This window comes from Leptonychotes weddellii, chromosome X (assembly GCF_054177405.1).
Source record: "Leptonychotes weddellii isolate Sample4059 chromosome X, ASM5417740v2, whole genome shotgun sequence".
Lineage (NCBI taxonomy): Eukaryota > Metazoa > Chordata > Mammalia > Carnivora > Phocidae > Leptonychotes > Leptonychotes weddellii.
The window spans coordinates 37,722,566-37,740,135 of NC_138385.1; the positions used below are offsets into that span (position 1 = coordinate 37,722,566).

The following is a 17,570-nucleotide window of genomic DNA, read 5'->3' on the forward strand; positions in this document are numbered from 1 at the left end:
TAACTCCTGCAGGCACTTAAGTGTCTAGGCCACTGTGGGTATGATGAAACACAGCATTGTTGCTTTTCTAAATTTCAGTCATGATGCACGTATTTTTAGTACCTAGCATTGGCTTTGTAGGCTCTCACACCAAAATGTACCCCGACCTGAAGCCTGTCCTCTGTTAACTGTTGGTCCAACATGAGTGAGGTGCAGGGTCTGAGACTGAGCCCTGTAGGGCCAACCGGGAGAGACTCTGCCTGCCGGGACCGAAGCAACAGCGCTCTGGCCAGCCCGTTCTCTGTGCCGACAAGCATCATGGAATTGGCTAGTTGAGACTTCGATGTCAAACTACTTAATTTTCTGGGCCAATGTCTCCAGGTTTCTTCTGGAAACTGAGTATGGTCCAGAGGTTCTGCAAAGCTTTATAAAGAGCAGCTAAGCAAAGTTTCTTCTGCTTGGTTGTACCTGAGCAACTGACTTTTTCCTAGAAAGGTTGTCAGAAACAGGGCAGAGTCAACAGTCACTTATGTAAAGCTGGTATTTTAGAAAAGTTTTTTAGATATTATTAAAGATTCAAACTGAAGAACCCAAGGTTCTGAAGCATCTCTTCTTCCCACCGTCAACAGGAGTAAAGACGCATGAAGGATTTCAGTCACCCCATTACCTGGATGCATGTGGACAGTTCTACAGCTGCAGGAGCCGGGGGGAGGGGAGGGGGATGGGGGGGGCTTGCCCACAGGAAGAACTGTGGTTTGATAAGGGAGCTGTCTGCATCCCTGGAGAAGGGCACAGGCCTAGACAGGAGGCCACTCAGGAAAAGAAGGAACAATTCATGGCAAAACCAGCCTGGGAATGAAAGGCAGAGATTCCTACGTTAAGATCTGGCCAAGCTTTTAGATGGCAGAAATGGAGCACCTCAGAGGATCAGGGCACAAAATCTTTCCGTAAAGCATGAGACTGAGAATGACTTTTTGGTTTTTGTTGACAGCTGCCGAGGACAAGCAACTGAGGTGGCTCAGGAAGCATGCAGAGCACCACACTGGGGCTGACTGGAAAGGAGGCACCGGGGGCCCGCAGAGGCTGTCCCAGGGATGGAAACTGTCCCGTGGTGAATGGGGTGAGGACCTGCGGGGCCAGCCAGAGACCCCCAGTCCCCACCAGTAGTGTTTCAGCCTGTGCCTCACTCCTCTATCCCACAGCAACACACAGGTTGTTTCTTATTTTCTTGCCAAGGCTTTAAACTTAAACTCTGCTACTGTGTTCGTGATCCCCAGACCCCCAGTGGGCCAGCAGAGCGCTGGTGTGGCGAGGCTGTGGGCAGCCCCACGCCACCAGGCCTCAGCGTGGCCTCGCACCACCTGCCCCCATACCCCTCATTGAGTCCCGTCACATGCGCAGTTACAGTGAGTCCCGTTTTAGCCCCACCAAGACAGGTCTCCTGCAGTCTGGAGGTGAGGTCCCCCCGGCTCTGCGACGGCAGTGGGGCCTGAGCAGCGGCTTCAGACACACAGCAGACCCTCTCGGCACCCGGCTCCTTTGGGCTAAAAGAAACTATAGTATTTGAAATCCTATCTCTCCGGGTTCTTGTCTGGCTACAGGCGAAGCAGCAGCCCCTCTTAGTAGAAGGAGATACTGGATTTGCCTCCAGGCGGGTTGAGGACTTCGTTATGAGAGCGTGGCCTCGGGCCCAACCTGGGCTCATGGCTGTCCCCCGCGGGCATGGGCACTGGCTGCTGGGCGCGGCCCGCTTCTCCAGGGCCTCCCTTCTCACCGGGCTCTTCTCTGGGCGACGAGCTCGTTGCGGCTTTCGGGGCCGATTTTGGGTCTTCTCCCTCACACAAGAACACGTGGTCCTTGGGTTTGTTTGGGTGTGCCAAAGGTGAAGTGGCAGCAGCTGGGGACCCAAAAATGTCACTGGTCTTCCCGCCAGGTGGGTTCAGATGCTGTCGAGTCTGCACAGGCGTGGATTCGTCAGATACCGCTTCCTTTCCCCCCTGGAGGATTGGTCCTTTTAGGGATGTTCTGAGGCTCTTCGGTTGGTCCAAAAATATTAGATGCCATCCTATTGGGCCTGCTTGACGGAGCAGCTTCTTCTGGACTTCCAAAAAGATTGCTGGCCTCTCCTCCCGGGGGCTTCATGGCCCTGGAGCCCGCCCGGCCGCCGTCGCTCTCCGGGGCCTGGAACATCGAGGATACACTTTTTTATCATAAATCCAATTCATACTAATTTTAACAAATGTTTACCATTGAGCCAAGTGAGGAGGTTAAATATAAATAACTAGCAACCCTATCATCACTGAAATTCACATTATGTTATATCACTGTATCGGTTTTATGTTAATGTATATACACACGTGTACTATATGAATTACATATATGATTCATATAGTATTATTAGACCATATGTACAAATTAGTACCCTGTAATTTTTGTTATTTTTGGTTTTTCTTTTATCTTAAGTACTAACAAGCAGATGAATCTTTCTGATTCTATGACAGGGATGAGATATGATCAAACTTTGCTTTTTAACAAACCCTTTACCAGCTGACCCAACCGCAATTCTTGATCAATGCATCTGATTGGAAATGCCATGCCTGTACCATAGGAAATAATGTTACATGTTTGGGTCTGCTCATGAGCTCTCTATAGACTTCCTTTTATCTGTATGTCAACCACTCTATCCAAAATTTATAAAATTATAGGTTTATTGAACACCGTATTACCTGGCAAAGTATATCTCACTCCTATAACCACGCTTTGGTTAGATGGTAGGAATATTGTTACTAATACTAGTAATAAACAATAATAAAAGACACCAAAGATTACAGGGCATATAGGAAATAAATTGCTTGCTCTTGACCATGCAGCCAGCAAGTAATACTTCCAGTGTCAAATCCTGATCCTTCTAACCCCAAAGTGAATGCCCCTAACCACCATTTTCAAGTGAGTGTTCTGTGTCAGGCCACATACCAACAAAGGGGAGGGATTCACCTAAGGTCTTGTGGTCAGTTAAAAGGTCTGACCACTGAGATACAGGTTTGATGACTCTCATCTTCTGTCTTATTCTTTGTGGGTTTTTTGGTACTGTTTCTTTCTGAGGCTCAATAAGAAATTGCTTTGGGCGCCTGGGTGGCTCAGTTGGTTAAGCGACTGCCTTTGGCTCAGGTCATGATCCTGGAGTCCCGGGATCGAGTCCCGCATCCGGCTCCCTGCTCGGCAGGGAGTCTGCTTCTCCCTCTGACCCTCCCCCCTCTCATGTGCTCTCTTTCTCTCTCTCTCATTCTCTCTCTCAAATAAATCAATTTAAAAAATCTTAAAAAAAAAGGAATTGCTTTACCCATGTCAAACTAGAAAGTACATGGAATGAAAGGAATGATGAGATAAGACTAAAATTTACTTCTTGCTTCCACATTTGCAGACACATTCTGTTTCAAATTTTCTATTTTCTGGGACAGAAGAATTTTCCCTTAGAATGAGGAACTTCTAAGACTCTATCCAAGAGATGCCATGTGAAAAGATAAAAAGGTATAAGCATAAAAGCATTTCTGAGAGGGGCGCCTGGGTGGCTCAGTCGTTAAGCGTCTGCCTTTGGCTCAGGTCATGATCTCAGGGTCCTGGGATTGAGCCCGGCATCGGGCTCCTGCTCGTCGGGAAGCCTGCTTCTCCCTCTCCCACTCCCCCTGCTTGTGTTCCCTCTCTCGCTGTGTCTCTCTCTGTCAAATAAAAAAGATCTTGAAAAAAAACCATTTCTGAGAGAACAAATCATAACCTTAAAAGACAAGAAATAAGACAGGTGTCCACCAATAGGGAGCTGGTTGAATAATATAAGGTGGTCACATCCTAGAGTACCATGCAGCTCTTAAGCAATGAAGATTTTTTTTCCCCCTATAATGTTATGCAGTGATCTCCAGGATATACTCTGTAGTGATTAAAATCATGGGGCAGAAAACTGAGTGGAGCTGTTGCTGTCCAGTACAGTAGGCACTGGCCACCATGACTATTTAAATGTAAGTTAATCAAATTTAGAATAAATTAAAAATTGATGTCCTTAGTCCCACTCACCACATTTCAGGTGTTCCACAGCCACAGGTAACTAATGGCTACTATGTTGGACAAGGAAGACTGACAAAACCAGAACAGAATCTCTAAGCACAATGGGACAACTACGAAAGGAGTAACATACATGTCACGGGATTACAAAAAGGGAAGGAAGAAAGGAACAGAAGAAATATTTGAAAAAAACTACTAAGATTTTCCCCACCTTAATGCCAGACAACAAACCACAGACCCAGGAAGAACAGAGAACACCAAGCTTGATATACGCCCCCCAAAATTTATACCTTGCCACCTCATTTTCAAACTACAGAAAATCAAAAATAAAATATCACGAAAGAAGCCAAAGGAAACACCTTCCCTATAGAAGAGCAAAGATAAGAATCATATCTGACTTCTCAGAAAACATACAAGCAAGAAGAGAAAAAGATCCACCAATCTTGACATCTGTACCTGTCAAATTGTCCTTCAGAAGAGACAGAGAAAATAAAGACATTCTCAGAAAACCAAAAATTGAGGAAATGTGTTATCAGTTGACGTGCCTTGCAAGAAATATTAGGAGTTCTTTACAGAGAAAGAAAATGATATAGGTCAGAAACTCAGATTTACATAAAGACTGGAAGAGCTTTGAAGAAGGAATAAGTGAAAGTAAAATAAAAACTTTTCTTTTTCTTATTTTTAATTGATTTAACAGAAAACAGTTTTGTTTGAAATTAGAACATCAAGAATGCATTCAATTGTATATGGTCTTATGTAAATATATACACTGATATATTTTATGTGTAAGTGAAATGAGATGAATAACAACAATGATAGCAGGGATGGGAAGAATGAATTTGGATTATTTTGTTATTAAAAATACTTGCTCTATCTGTGAAGCAATATAGTATTATTTGAAAGTGCACATGGATTCGTATATGTATATTGTAAACCATAGGGCAGCCACTAAAAAAGAAGAAATAAAGGTGTAATTTAAATGCTAACAGAAAAGACAAAAATGGAACCATACAAAATGTTGATTTAAAAAACCACAATCGGGCGCCTGGGTGGCTCAGTTGGTTAAGCGACTGCCTTTGGCTCAGGTCATGATCCTGGAGTCCCGGGATCGAGTCCCACATCAGGCTCCCTGCTCAGCAGGGAGTCTGCTTCTCCCTCTGACCCTCCTCCCTCTCATGCTCTCTGTCTCTCATTGTCTCTCTCGCAAATAAATAAAATCTTAAAAAAAAAATTTTAAAAACCACAATCACAGAAAAAGAGTGGAGGAAAAAAACAGAACAAAGGCAATAAGGAGAAAACAGCAACAGATACGGTTACATATTAATCCCACTATATCAATAATTATTTCAATATCAATGGTCTAAATACAGTAATTAAAAGACAGAGATATCAGAGTAGTTAAAAAAACAAGACCCCGGACGCCTGGGTGGCTCAGTCGTTAAGCATCTGCCTTCTGCTCAGGTCATGATCTCAGGGTCCTGGGCTCCAGCCTCGCATCAGGCTCCCTGCTCGATGGGAAGCCTGCTTCTCCCTCTCCCACTCCCCCTGCTTGTGTTCCCTCTCTCGCTGTCTCTCTCTCTCTCTCTGTCAAAAAATAAATAAAATCTTAAAACAAAACAAAACAAAACAAGACCCAATTATATGTTGCCTACATATGTTGTGCAGGCTGCTCAGACCTTTTACCACCTACTGTCTGTCGTCCCCTGTCTGTGAAACAGGACAAAGCTGCCAGATCCCGCTCTGATGCCCCAGCATCTTTCAGTCACCCCCTCCCTCCTTTTCTGCTCTGCATCAACAGTCACACACCTGCCAATTGCCAAGCTGCACCACTGCCACCTGGTGTTTCAACTACTGCAGGTCCCAGAATATATTTTTCCACAATCTTCTATTACACATACCAGGTTTTTTTAAAAAAAATTTTTAAAGATTTTATTTATTAATTTGTCAGAGAGAGAGAGAGAAAACGCAGGCAGAGGGAGAAGCAGACTCTCCACTGAGCAAGGAGCCTGATGTGGGACTTGATCCCAGGACCCTGGGATCATGACCTGAGCCAAGGGCAGACGCTTAACTGACAGAACCACCCAGGTGTCCTTTTTTTTTTTTTTCTCCCTAGACAGAATTAGAATTAGTCTTAGTCCATTTAGGAACAAAGCCTGGGTGTTTGCAGATCATTGTAATTTTTGTGCTCTTTGTAGACACTTCTTAGGAGAGAAGTTTGATGATGATGGTTCATTGGTGCCATCTTTTGTCAAAACTTGATCTGTAGCTTGAGCATTTCTCAGCAGGATTGTGGGAGGGAGTGGCTTTGACTCAAACCCATGAGACAGAACTTTGTGTAAGGCAGGATAGAAAGGGGGGATTTTGTGGATATAGTATATTGATGGCCTCTCTGCACTCTTCATATAAATAGAATCATACAATTTATGGTCTTTGCATATTCAGCTGCTTTCACTTGGCTTAGCATTTTCAAGTTTCAACCACATTGCAGCATGTATCAGTACTTCATTTCCTTTGTCACCAAATATTCCACCTTTCATTTAATCATTCATTAATTGGTGGACGTTTGTGTTGTTTCTACTTTTGGCTCTAATGAATAATAATATCATGTGCATAAGTATACTAGTTTTTATGTAGACATATGTTGTCATTTGTCCTGGCTGTGTGCTTAGGAGTGAAATTGCTGAGTCGTATGGCAACTCTCTGTTGAGGAACTGCCAGACTGTTTTCATGACCCTGACAGTGTTGAGGAGTGCAGACACAGTCTGTTGTTTTTGGTCCTGATTGGACTATGATTTTGGGTTCTGGGAAAGAATATCACAGAATTGAAGTCCTGGGAAAGAATATCACAGAATTGAAGTCCCCTTGTTGTCACATCATATTTAGGGGTATGTGAAACTCACATGACATCATTGTCACTGGAGATGTTGACCCTCATCACAGGGTTCAGGTGGTGATTGTCTAGATTCTCTAGTGTACAGTAACTATCTTCCTTTCACCTATTCTATTCTTTAGAAGTAAATCACTAATTCTGCCCTGCCCTTAGGAGTGGGAGTCAAAATTAAAGTTCACCTAATGGAGGAAGTATATTTAAGTGTATACATTATTTGAAATTATTTTAAAGCAGCTTTTCACTTGTTACTCATTTTCAGTTAATTCAAACATTTATATTAGTATGAATTTGTGTGCACTTATTTTGTAGAGGTTTTTTAATGGGTATATCCCAAAAGAAAGTCTAGCATCATGATTTCCATGGTGCAGAATAAAAATTTTGCCTGAACACTCAGGAAGCAACAAAAGAGCTTCCTATGGCCACCATTGTATATCACCACCATGGTATTGTCTAAATATGGTATATCAGAAAACGCTTTAAGATAATATACTTAAGCATGGCAGAATTTGGAAAACATTATAATGTCACAAGATTTTATTCCATACTTGGTTTCCTCAAGAAAAAAAAACAAATAGGACAGAAATTATTGAAAGTGTCATAAAAAATAATTGCTAACATGCACAAAACATATTTGCAAAACCTTTTTCAATGAAGCAAATGTATGAGATGTCAGAAATATCTGTGTGTTTCGGGACGCCTGGGTGGCTCAGTCATTAAGTGTCTGCCTTCGGCTCAGGTCATGATCCCAGGGTCCTGGAATCGAGCCCTGCATTGGTCTCCCTGCTCCACAGGAAGTCTGCTTCTCCGTCTCCCATTCCCGCTGCTTGAGCTCTCTCTCTCGCTGTGTTTCTCTGTCAAATAAATAAATAAAAATCTTTAAAAATAAAAAAAAGAAAAATTTGTGTGTTTCATTTGTAAGCTCATTAGCTAAAGCATAGTCTTCCAGTTCTCTGACTCTGACTTTGTGGAAGTTATTTTACCACTCTAGCTTTAGTGTAACTGATCACACTGTAATACAATCCTTTGTCTAGCCAAGCAATTGAATTCTATCTTGGGGAAAAGAAGTCCTTTCCTCTTGGGGAAATACTGGTTTGTCTCCATTTGAACAATCATTTCAATATTCCTGATCGTACATGTGGCCTTTGGGTGGTTGTAGAATTAGCAAGTGTAATATACATGGAAGCATGGGGGAATGTGGCTTTCTTAGATGAGGGATGGAGACCTAGCTGGAGAGGACATGTAGGGGAGAGTGATTTGAGTATCCAGAATTCTTAGAATTTTGGTGCAAAGGTGAGACTATATGCAAAGAAGACATTAAGTATAGATGTGGAGAGGGCTCCAGGGCATTAAAAAATATTTTTAAATCATTAATTTTAAGAAATGAAATTGTTGAGTATGTTGAAATCTTAATGGGAAGGAGCCATCTCTTCTTGGATTTAACATCTGAATTTAACATCTGAATTTAACACTACCCTTTCCATACCTTACTTCCTTGTCTCCCTTTTGGAGAAGCCTAAAATTTAATCAAATGATGTAGAGTTTGCTCTTAATGCCTGTGAACTGGATGAATGTATGTATGTATGTATGTATGGATGGATGGATGTATGTACATATGTATATATGAATGAATGAATGGATGCAGGAGGTATCAAACATGTGGTGGGAATTCATGGATTTTTACATCCCAGGGCAGAGCTCTTCATGCAGCTGACTGAACCTGCGGTATTGGTGGTTGAGAGAATGCAATATCTGAGGACCCTGCAACTAATGAATGGTGGCCGAGAGGCATTTTTGGTGTGGGGGAACAGGTGTTGCAGCTGTCATAGAAAGGTGGCTTTATTGTGGCTACCATGACGACATTTAAGAGACAGTCACAGCCTGACCATAAGAGCAGGTCCTGCCTTCAGGGGTTTGGAGCTCAGCTAAGGCAATGCATCCCTTGGATGGGGGCTGAATCTTCCTGCAGTGTGGTGAGACAGAGTCCAGATCTAAGTCACCTCTCCTGTTATGGGCCTCAGTGGCCTGGCCTTCATGTAGTTAAAGCCACTGGGGCCCTGCCTAAACCTAATGAGTGTGGGTCCTGCTCCAGGGATATCCTGGAACTGCTTTCCTCTAAAGGCAAGGGCATAGGAGGTAAGACAGGTAACAACTCTGTGCCCCAGCTTCCCCTCTGTAAAATGGGGATGAGAATGTTTCACCCACAGAATCGCTGAGAATATTTAGGGACACACATGAGCAAGCCCATGACCCTGTGGTTAATGCAGGATCATGAATACCTGTATGAATTCAGGCCACTTCTTATTCTTTTTCAACTTTTTTTAGGGGATAGAGGAGGAAATGAGGAGGAAAAAATGCCCTGGTGAGACATCCATTATAACACGGTTGTTATGATTATGACCCATTATATCTGTGTTACTGTCACTAACCTGGTGCATAGCATGGTGCAGAGTACATAGTTACTCCAGTAAAGTATTGCTGGGTCACTCTCTTCCTGTGCAGCTCCTCATGAGGTTGGCAGGTTCTGAGGATCTGCATCTTGCAGGCTGCTGAAAGGTCTACTTCAGATTCAAAGGCAGTAGTCCTCAGGTGCACCCCCAACACTTCACATTCCTGGTGGGATATGATGCCTGAGACAAGTGAGTTCATAGATCTGAATGAAAGAATGTTGTGGAATAGCTCCTTTGAGATTCACAAACTAGACCAAAAGTAGAGAAACTGCTTTGATGCCATTATGGGAGAAGAGGTTCAGCAGGTGGAATGTCATTCCCTCAGCAGCTGCATGCTGTGTTGAACATCCTGATGCATATCTTAGAGAAGTCCTCTCTTATCTGAAAGGAATGAATTGTTGAGCTGAAAAAAACCCTTTATTTTTAATATGCACTTACAATGAGTATACATATGCTTTTCCGACTGTATAAATGATAATTAGTGAATTCTATGTTTTCTCAGAAGGATGTGAAAATATGCAGTTATTTGGAAGGGTTCCTATCAATTTGAGATCTTAACATGGATTATTTCCTGGAATCTTGGCTTTATCATTCTATAGAGAAAAATTTTAAGAGCCTGAAAATTTTTCAAGTGTTCGTTAAAAACGTATAAGACTTTGGAATTTTTATAATAATAATTACAACTGTGTTTGCCCTATTATGATTCCTAGTAATGTTCCTTATACAAATCAGAAATTGTTAAATATCAGTATGATTATATTCCCACATCATTTTTTCAGTTCTGTACTCATGGACCACTGTTTCCCTCACCATGCTCTGTCCCCAACCAACCACTTGTATTTTCTCAACAGATTAGTTTTGATCTTTTGTAACTTTATGTTAGTGGAATCATACAGGTTGCATTTTATATTCATCTGCTTGTCATGTCTAGTCATTTATTCACTCATTTATAGTTTTTTCTTTTTTTTCGAGAGAGAGAGCAAGAGAGAGAGAGCACGAGCAGTGGGGAAGGGGCAGAGGGAGAGGGAGAGAGAGAGAGAGAGAGAATCTTAAGCAGGCTCCACACCCAGCATGGAGCCCAATGCAGGGCTTGATCTCATAACTCTGAGATCATGACCTGAGCCAAAATCAAGAGTTGGACGCTTAACCAATTGAGCCACCTAGGCACCCCCATTTACTTATAGTTCTAAATTATCTTTTATTTGACATGAATATATGAAACATTATTTATGAGAAGCTACTCTGACTCATCATGGAAGAAGAGGTTTAGCAAGTGGAATTTCATTCCAGCAGCAGGTGCATGCTGTCTAGTAGCCCTTGACGCCCATCTCAGTGATGCTTTTTTAGTGAAAAGCAATAACTTGTCCAGTTGGAGAAAGAAGTTGGTCTTTATATGCATTTGCTATAAATATAACTGTTAAGCTAAGAAAAAAAGCATATGAAAGGGCCACTTATTGTATGATTCCATTTTTATGAAATATTTAGAGGAAGGCCATCCATATGCTTTACCAAATAAATTCTCACCTCTACATCCTGACTTGGAGAAAGCTTTTTCTGGTGGGTTAGGGTCACATCCCCTTCATCCCACTTGCTTTCACCACAGTGTTCAAGCAGCAGTTCAGGCTTTTGTCAAAAGATGGCACCAAAGTACCGTCATCATCAAACTTCTCTTCAATGAAGAGTCTGCAAGGACTAAAAAAACAACAATCTCAAAACCCAGGTTTTGCACCTAAATAAAATAATTCTAATTCTGTCTGAAAAAAACTTGTAGGTATAAAAGAAGATTTTGGGCTATGTGAAAGCACATACCCCAGGGCCTGCAGACATCAAAACACTTGGGGGCAGTTGTGTATCTTAGCAGTCACTGGCAGGTATTACAAAAGTAACTGACAGGGGGTAGGTGACTGAAAGAAACTGGGGCACTGGAGCAAGGTCTGGGCATCTGTGTCCTATGTCACAGACAGGGGATGATTGACAAGGGGTGGGAGAGGGTCTGGGTAGCCTGTACAAGGGCGGGGTGGTGGAGATTGAATGCCCTGTTCTCCGGTAGGGACCTTCTGTACAGTTCACATTGTGCATCAGCTGACAGTGATGACAGCTAGATATGTCAATGATGACCATGTAGTTTGAGGTCAACAGGAAATGGATCTACTTTAATACACTTACGAATTTTCCCAGGAGAATTGTTAAAATAGTAAACAAACCATTTCATGATATTTTTATGCTCTTTGCAAAATGTACTCCTTTCCATCTAAAAGGAACTACAAAAATGGAGATAAATGTGATGTCACCTGGTGGTGAGATCTAGGATGGCAGCTTTGAGAGTCTCAGACCAGGGGGCTACCCAAAGGGGAGGGAAGATGGAGGTTGGGAGCTTGAACTCATGGAATCTGCCATCTTTCTGAATTTCCAAGTAACTGTAACAATCTATCTGTACCCATCACTTTTCTATGATATAAGAAACCACTTTTGGGGCATATCTATACCTGAGATTGTAGGTCTAATGATATCAATGATTAATATTTATTATTGCCTTCTTATTGCCCAATACTGAAAAATTAAAAATAGAATTACCATTGATCCAGTAATTCCACTACTGGGTATTGACGCAAAGAAAATGAAAACACTAATTCACAATGATATATGTACTCCTCTGTTTATTGCGGTATTATTTACAATAGCCAAGATATGGAAACAACCTAAGTGTCCATTGATAGGTGACTGGATAAAGAAAATGTGGTATGTATATACAATGGAATTCAGCTATAAAAAAGAATGAAATCTTGCCATTTAGACAACATGGTAGGATCTTAGAAGCATTATGCCAAATGAAGTAAGTCAGACAGAGAAAGACAAATAGCATATGATCTCACATGTGGAATCTAAGAAAACAAACAAAAGCAAACAGAAAAAATAAGCTGATGGATATAGAGAACAGATTGGTGGTGGTTTGAGACAGTGGCTGAGGGCTTGGCTAAATGAGTAATGATGTCAAAAGGTACAAACTTCTAGTTATAAAATTGCCATGGGGATGTCATGTACAGCATGGTGACTATAGTTAATAATACTGTATTGCATATTTGAAAGTGTCCAAGAGTACAGATCTTGAATGTCCTCATCACACACACAAAATCTACAGCTATGTAAAGTGATGGAGGCTAACTAGACTTATGGTGGTGATAATTTCATGATGTAGATATAGATATCAAATTATTACATTGAACATACACAAAAGGTAATGAGGGGGTGATTTACTTCCTTGTCCTCACCATAATCAGAAAACTTATGTACATAGAAATGGCACCTAAGCTATTCCAGCATATAAATATGTGTACATTTCCCTTCCTGCTCTGTCAAATCCCAATGATGTCTATGAGTTGTTTGTGGTTACGTCATCCCTTTTGTTAGAGGGAGAACACAGGAGTGACCATACATATATTTGCTGAAGTTTTACAGTATTACATGTCAGAGACGTAATTTTGGTTTGTTTGTTTCTCCTCAAATAGCTCTGGGGTAAGTATCAACTTGCCCATTTTACACACGACCTACCACAGGGTCACACCCATCTAAAGAGAGGCATCTTTATGATTTTCTTTTTTTTTTTTTTTAAGATTTTATTTATTTATTTGACAGAGAGAGACTCAGCGAGAGAGGGAGCACAAGCAGGGGGAGTGGGAGAGGGAGAAGCAGGCTTCCCGCGGAGCAGGGAGCCCGATGTGGGGCTCCAGCCCCGGACCCTGGGATCATGACCTGAGCCAAAGGCGGACGTTTAACGACTGAGTCACCGAGGCACCCCACTTTATGATTTTCTATAGGTCACTTTTTCCCAATGAAAATACATAATTTTAGATACAGAAACAAAACCTTTTATTCAAACCAGATTATGAAACAATAACTAGAGTGTGATCCCAATGTCTTTTGAAAAATTTGTATGTGTATAAAAAAGAATGAAGGAACATACACATAGTTTTATTTCCTAGTTACGCTTATATTTACATCACAAAAACCATAACCAAAGTAAAATGAAAAATTATAAATTGGGGAAAATATTTACAACTTACATCACAAACAAAGGGTTCAATTCCTAATGTATAGAGAGTCATGAAAAAGTGAATGCAAAAATGCCCCCAAAAACACCAGAGGAGAAATAAAAGTGATAGATACAAATATGTATTTAAAATGCGTAGAACAACTGCTGTCCAATGCAGTAACCATAGCAACAGAGGGCTATGTACACTTCACTGAAATTAAAAATTAGTTCCTCAGTCGCAGTAGTTGTAATTTAGCAGCTCAACACCCACGGGTAGCTAGTGGCTGCCATGCTAGATAACACAGATACAGAACATTTTTGTTTCTACAGAAATATCTGTTGCATGGCACTAGTGTAGAATAATGTACCACCGTTTACCTATAAATAGGGGAGGAAACTCATCTACGTATTGTAATCACTTTTATTTTTTAAACTGGAAGTTTAAAACAAAAGCTGATAAAAATGATTACATATAAGATTTCAGAGGAACTGCCAGGATGGAAAGAGATGATGTATATTCTCTTAAAAATTGTAATACATAGGGGCGCCTGGGTGGCTCAGTCGGTTAAGCGTCTGCCTTCGGCTCAGGTCACAATCCCAGGGTCCTGGGATCGAGCCCCGCATCGGGCTCCCTGCTCGGCGGGGAGCCTGCTTCTCCCTCTCCCTCTGCCTGCCTGCCTACTGATGATCTCTCTCTCTCTGTCAAATAAATAAACAAAATCTTTAAAAAAAAATTGTAATACATATTTATAGGCTCCATGCACTGAAAAGCACAAGAAACAATGACCAACCCGGTAACAAGGAGCAGGTCTAGTTCCCTTCTGACAGATTACCTTATTGGACTAGAAAATTTCTGACTGACAAGTTAAGACAACATTTCTGGGGGAGGTGAAAATGCAATTATGTGAGGTATTAAGGCCCAGTTTGGTGATGGCCCAGCATAAGTGACTCCATTTTAGGCCTGTAGTTTTCATTTTAACACCACCAAAAGAGATATGGGCCAGGCCTAACATCACTCACCATGAGCTGACACAGTTCAACAAATGTCTCTTTCTTCTTCCTAACTGTACTGGCTACAAGTGTGGGCTCTGGAGACAGAGTAGGGCGAAACTCTAGTTCTTCACTTACAAACAGTGAGAGTTTGATTATTCTACTTTATCTTACTCAATTGCCTCATCTGCAAAATTGCACTTTTACAGTACTGTAGAAGAGAAAATTGAAAACAAAAATATATCCTTGTGTTTTGTTTTTTATAAAAATAAATGGTCAGAAACACAGCACATTTAAAATTCTACTGCATAGACATTGGGATAGGTGGCTCTCTTTGAACCCTGGGAGAGTGAAAGAACTTCTCTGTGCCTCAGTTTCCTGTCCTGTAAAATGGGGAAACAATCAGCCCTTTCTCGTTATTTTGAGAATTGTTGAGTTAATACATAAACACACCTAGAAAAGGGCAAGGCATTTAGTAACAGCTCAATAAATGCCAGGTATTTTTATAAATATAAGCAAGTTCAGATTGCTACAGTTTTCATATTTTTACATAAGGTTTTCATGTGCCTTTAATAAGGCTTAATAATCTTACAACTGAATCCTATTCATCGACTGATACATGTTTTAAATCACTATCAATACAACCACTGCTGGATACCTAACAATCATGAGAACATCTCAAAGCACTTGGGACAATCTATCTCGGTAAATAACACCACCATTTCTGCACCTGGCTAAACAAAAATCTGAAGGCTCATCCTGGATTCCTCACAAACCCCCACCCTCAGCCACTGAGGTCACCTCTCTCCTACCTCCAAAATGTTTAGTCCAGGGCCACCTCTGCCCCCTGCACATTGCTGCAGCCCTTGGCCATTCCATCCTCATCCCTCACCTGGACTTCTGCAAGATTTTCCTAATTGTTATCCTCACAGCCATCTCGTCCCTGTGCAGTCCATATTCCACACAGCGGGAGAGTCACCCTGTAATCACATGAATCAGATCATGTCACTCCCACACTGTAACCCTTCACCCTCAATATGACTCCAATCTCCTTACACAGCCTAAACAATGTGGCTCCTGTCTGCTCACTTGACCTCATCTCCTCCTGTTTGCACTTTGTCTGCCAGGCTCCAGCCACTCAAGCTTGTGGTATACTCTTTGAACATCTTTTGCCAGGCACCTCACAAACCAAAGCACCAGCCCAGGCCTGGTTTCCTCTTGACATTAAGGACCCCCTCTTCTCTCACGGCTGTGTTTTCAGTCAGCCTTCCCTTTGATTTGTATGTGCAGGAAAGCGCTCCCCCTCACCTGCCCCGCTGTGCCCCAGACCCCTGTGCCTCTGTCTCCCCAGCCCTCTCCAGAACTGCCCGGGTCAGTCGTAAGCTGTAGGGCATTTGGTCAGCACTATCTCAAGAAGCAAATAAAATTGCAGCCCAGTACAGCAGCCTCTGAATTAGTGTCATTCTCCTGTCCTTCCCCCCTCCCCCACCAGCGTTTGCTTTCCAGATATATGTGTCTCAGCAAAGTCCATGGACCAGCTTGACAATGATCACATTAATGGGTTGCGTCTGTGTTGACGCGTCTGTTCTCAGTCCAATGGCTCTTTCTGTCCCTGACGGCTGCCCCTCCATTACGGTCTCTGAGCACCCGATGCCAGCGCCAAGGGAGGGTGGCCAAGGGAAAGACTGTGCACATATTCACTTAAAGAAAAACAGTATTCCCAAGGCCACTTAATGATTTTAACACCTCTTGATGCATTAAAAGCCCTTGAGGACAGCGGTTAAATCCATGCACCGTGCAGTGTGAACCCCAGCAAGATCCCCCGACGTGGTCACTGGGTAGGACACGCTGGCCGTGCAGGGCCATGAATGCCAACACAACATCCAAAGGGTGGTAGGGCCATCCTAAGAATTCGGGGGAATTCTCATCATGGTGCCACATCCCTCCCCAGCTCGATGAGGTCCTTCCCATTTCACGGGGAGAGAAACTGCAGCTTGAGGATGATAGGAAGTCCCAAGGCCACATGGCTGGTCTGTGCCAGGGACTGGAGTCCAGATCTATCTGGCTCCAATGCTCTTACCTGTCAACGGAGGGGGCTGCATGTGACAGTGGTTATCTTTCCGGCGGTCCCTTCCCTCACATGCTTCATTCACTGCCTCTTCTTTTCCACTCCTGATTTATGGAAAGTTCTGCCTGGAATGTTCTAGGCAAAACATGAGGGACAGCAGAGCCGTGCCCCACGTGCCCACAGCTCCTCTGAAACAGAAATGTGAGGACCCCACCCACAGCTGGCCTGCCCTGGCTTTGTGCTCTGTCCCTGGCCTCAGGAGGACATGCGGACATGCATTCCTGGAGGGGTGCCAAGTAAACAAGATGTTCGGTGTGTTCTGCTCTGCTCCCATGCAAAGGCATGCATACAATGTGGCATCTGATCCTGCCTTCCAGAGACCCCCTGGCCCACGTGTCCCTTCCACCATTTATGCAACTATGACCTTAATTTCAATTTACTGTAGAACACATACCCTCCCAAAGGATTATGTTCCCCTCCAAAGATGTCACCGGGAAAGGCTGAACAAGTTCAAAGGCACTCTCGGTTGCTCAGGACAGGTATGAAACTCCCCTATGAAGGGCTTGCAGAGCTGGTTTGGAAGGTTCTGGAGGGAAGCACACCAGGCCTGGTACTCCCTGACTATGCGTGCGTGCGTGTGTGTGTGTATTGTGTGTTGTGTGTGTGTGTGTGTCCTGTGTCCAACTAGCTTGCAGGTTGCTGAGCACCTGCATCTCCTTTTCACAGTGTCATTGCTAGGCCTGTTCATGCACTGCACTCAACAGGACTTGCATGTTTCCTTTCTGATGCATTCATGGTTTTCTTAGAGTTGTGTGTACACATGTGCACACGTGTGTGAGCATGTGACTTCTATCTACACCTGCAGCTGTTGCTTTGGTCTTCCTGTATGGGCAGGATAACATTCTTACGGGTGACATGTGATCTTTCCTCTGGACCACCCATGGCTGCTCTATCTAGGGAAGGACATGTTACACACACACACACACACACACACACACACACCTGGCTGCTTTAACTCCCAAGACATTGCCATGAGCTCCAAGGGAGCCGGGGGAGGGGAGAGGAACAGACGTGCACAGGGCCCCTTCTTTAGCCCCCCCAGCTCCATGGCAG

General features: G+C 42.9%; 1 protein-coding gene across 1 annotated transcript; it reads right to left on the bottom strand.

Annotated features, from left to right (window-relative positions):
• Positions 1-1,286: 1,286 nt before the first annotated feature.
• LOC102735089 (jupiter microtubule associated homolog 2-like) lies at positions 1,287-2,169 on the bottom strand. Its single transcript, XM_031031528.2, is given in 2 exon segments — positions 1,287-1,956; positions 1,958-2,169. Coding segments are annotated over 2 exon segments (570 nt in total). The 3' UTR covers positions 1,287-1,598.
• Between the last annotated feature and the right edge of the window lie 15,401 nt (positions 2,170-17,570).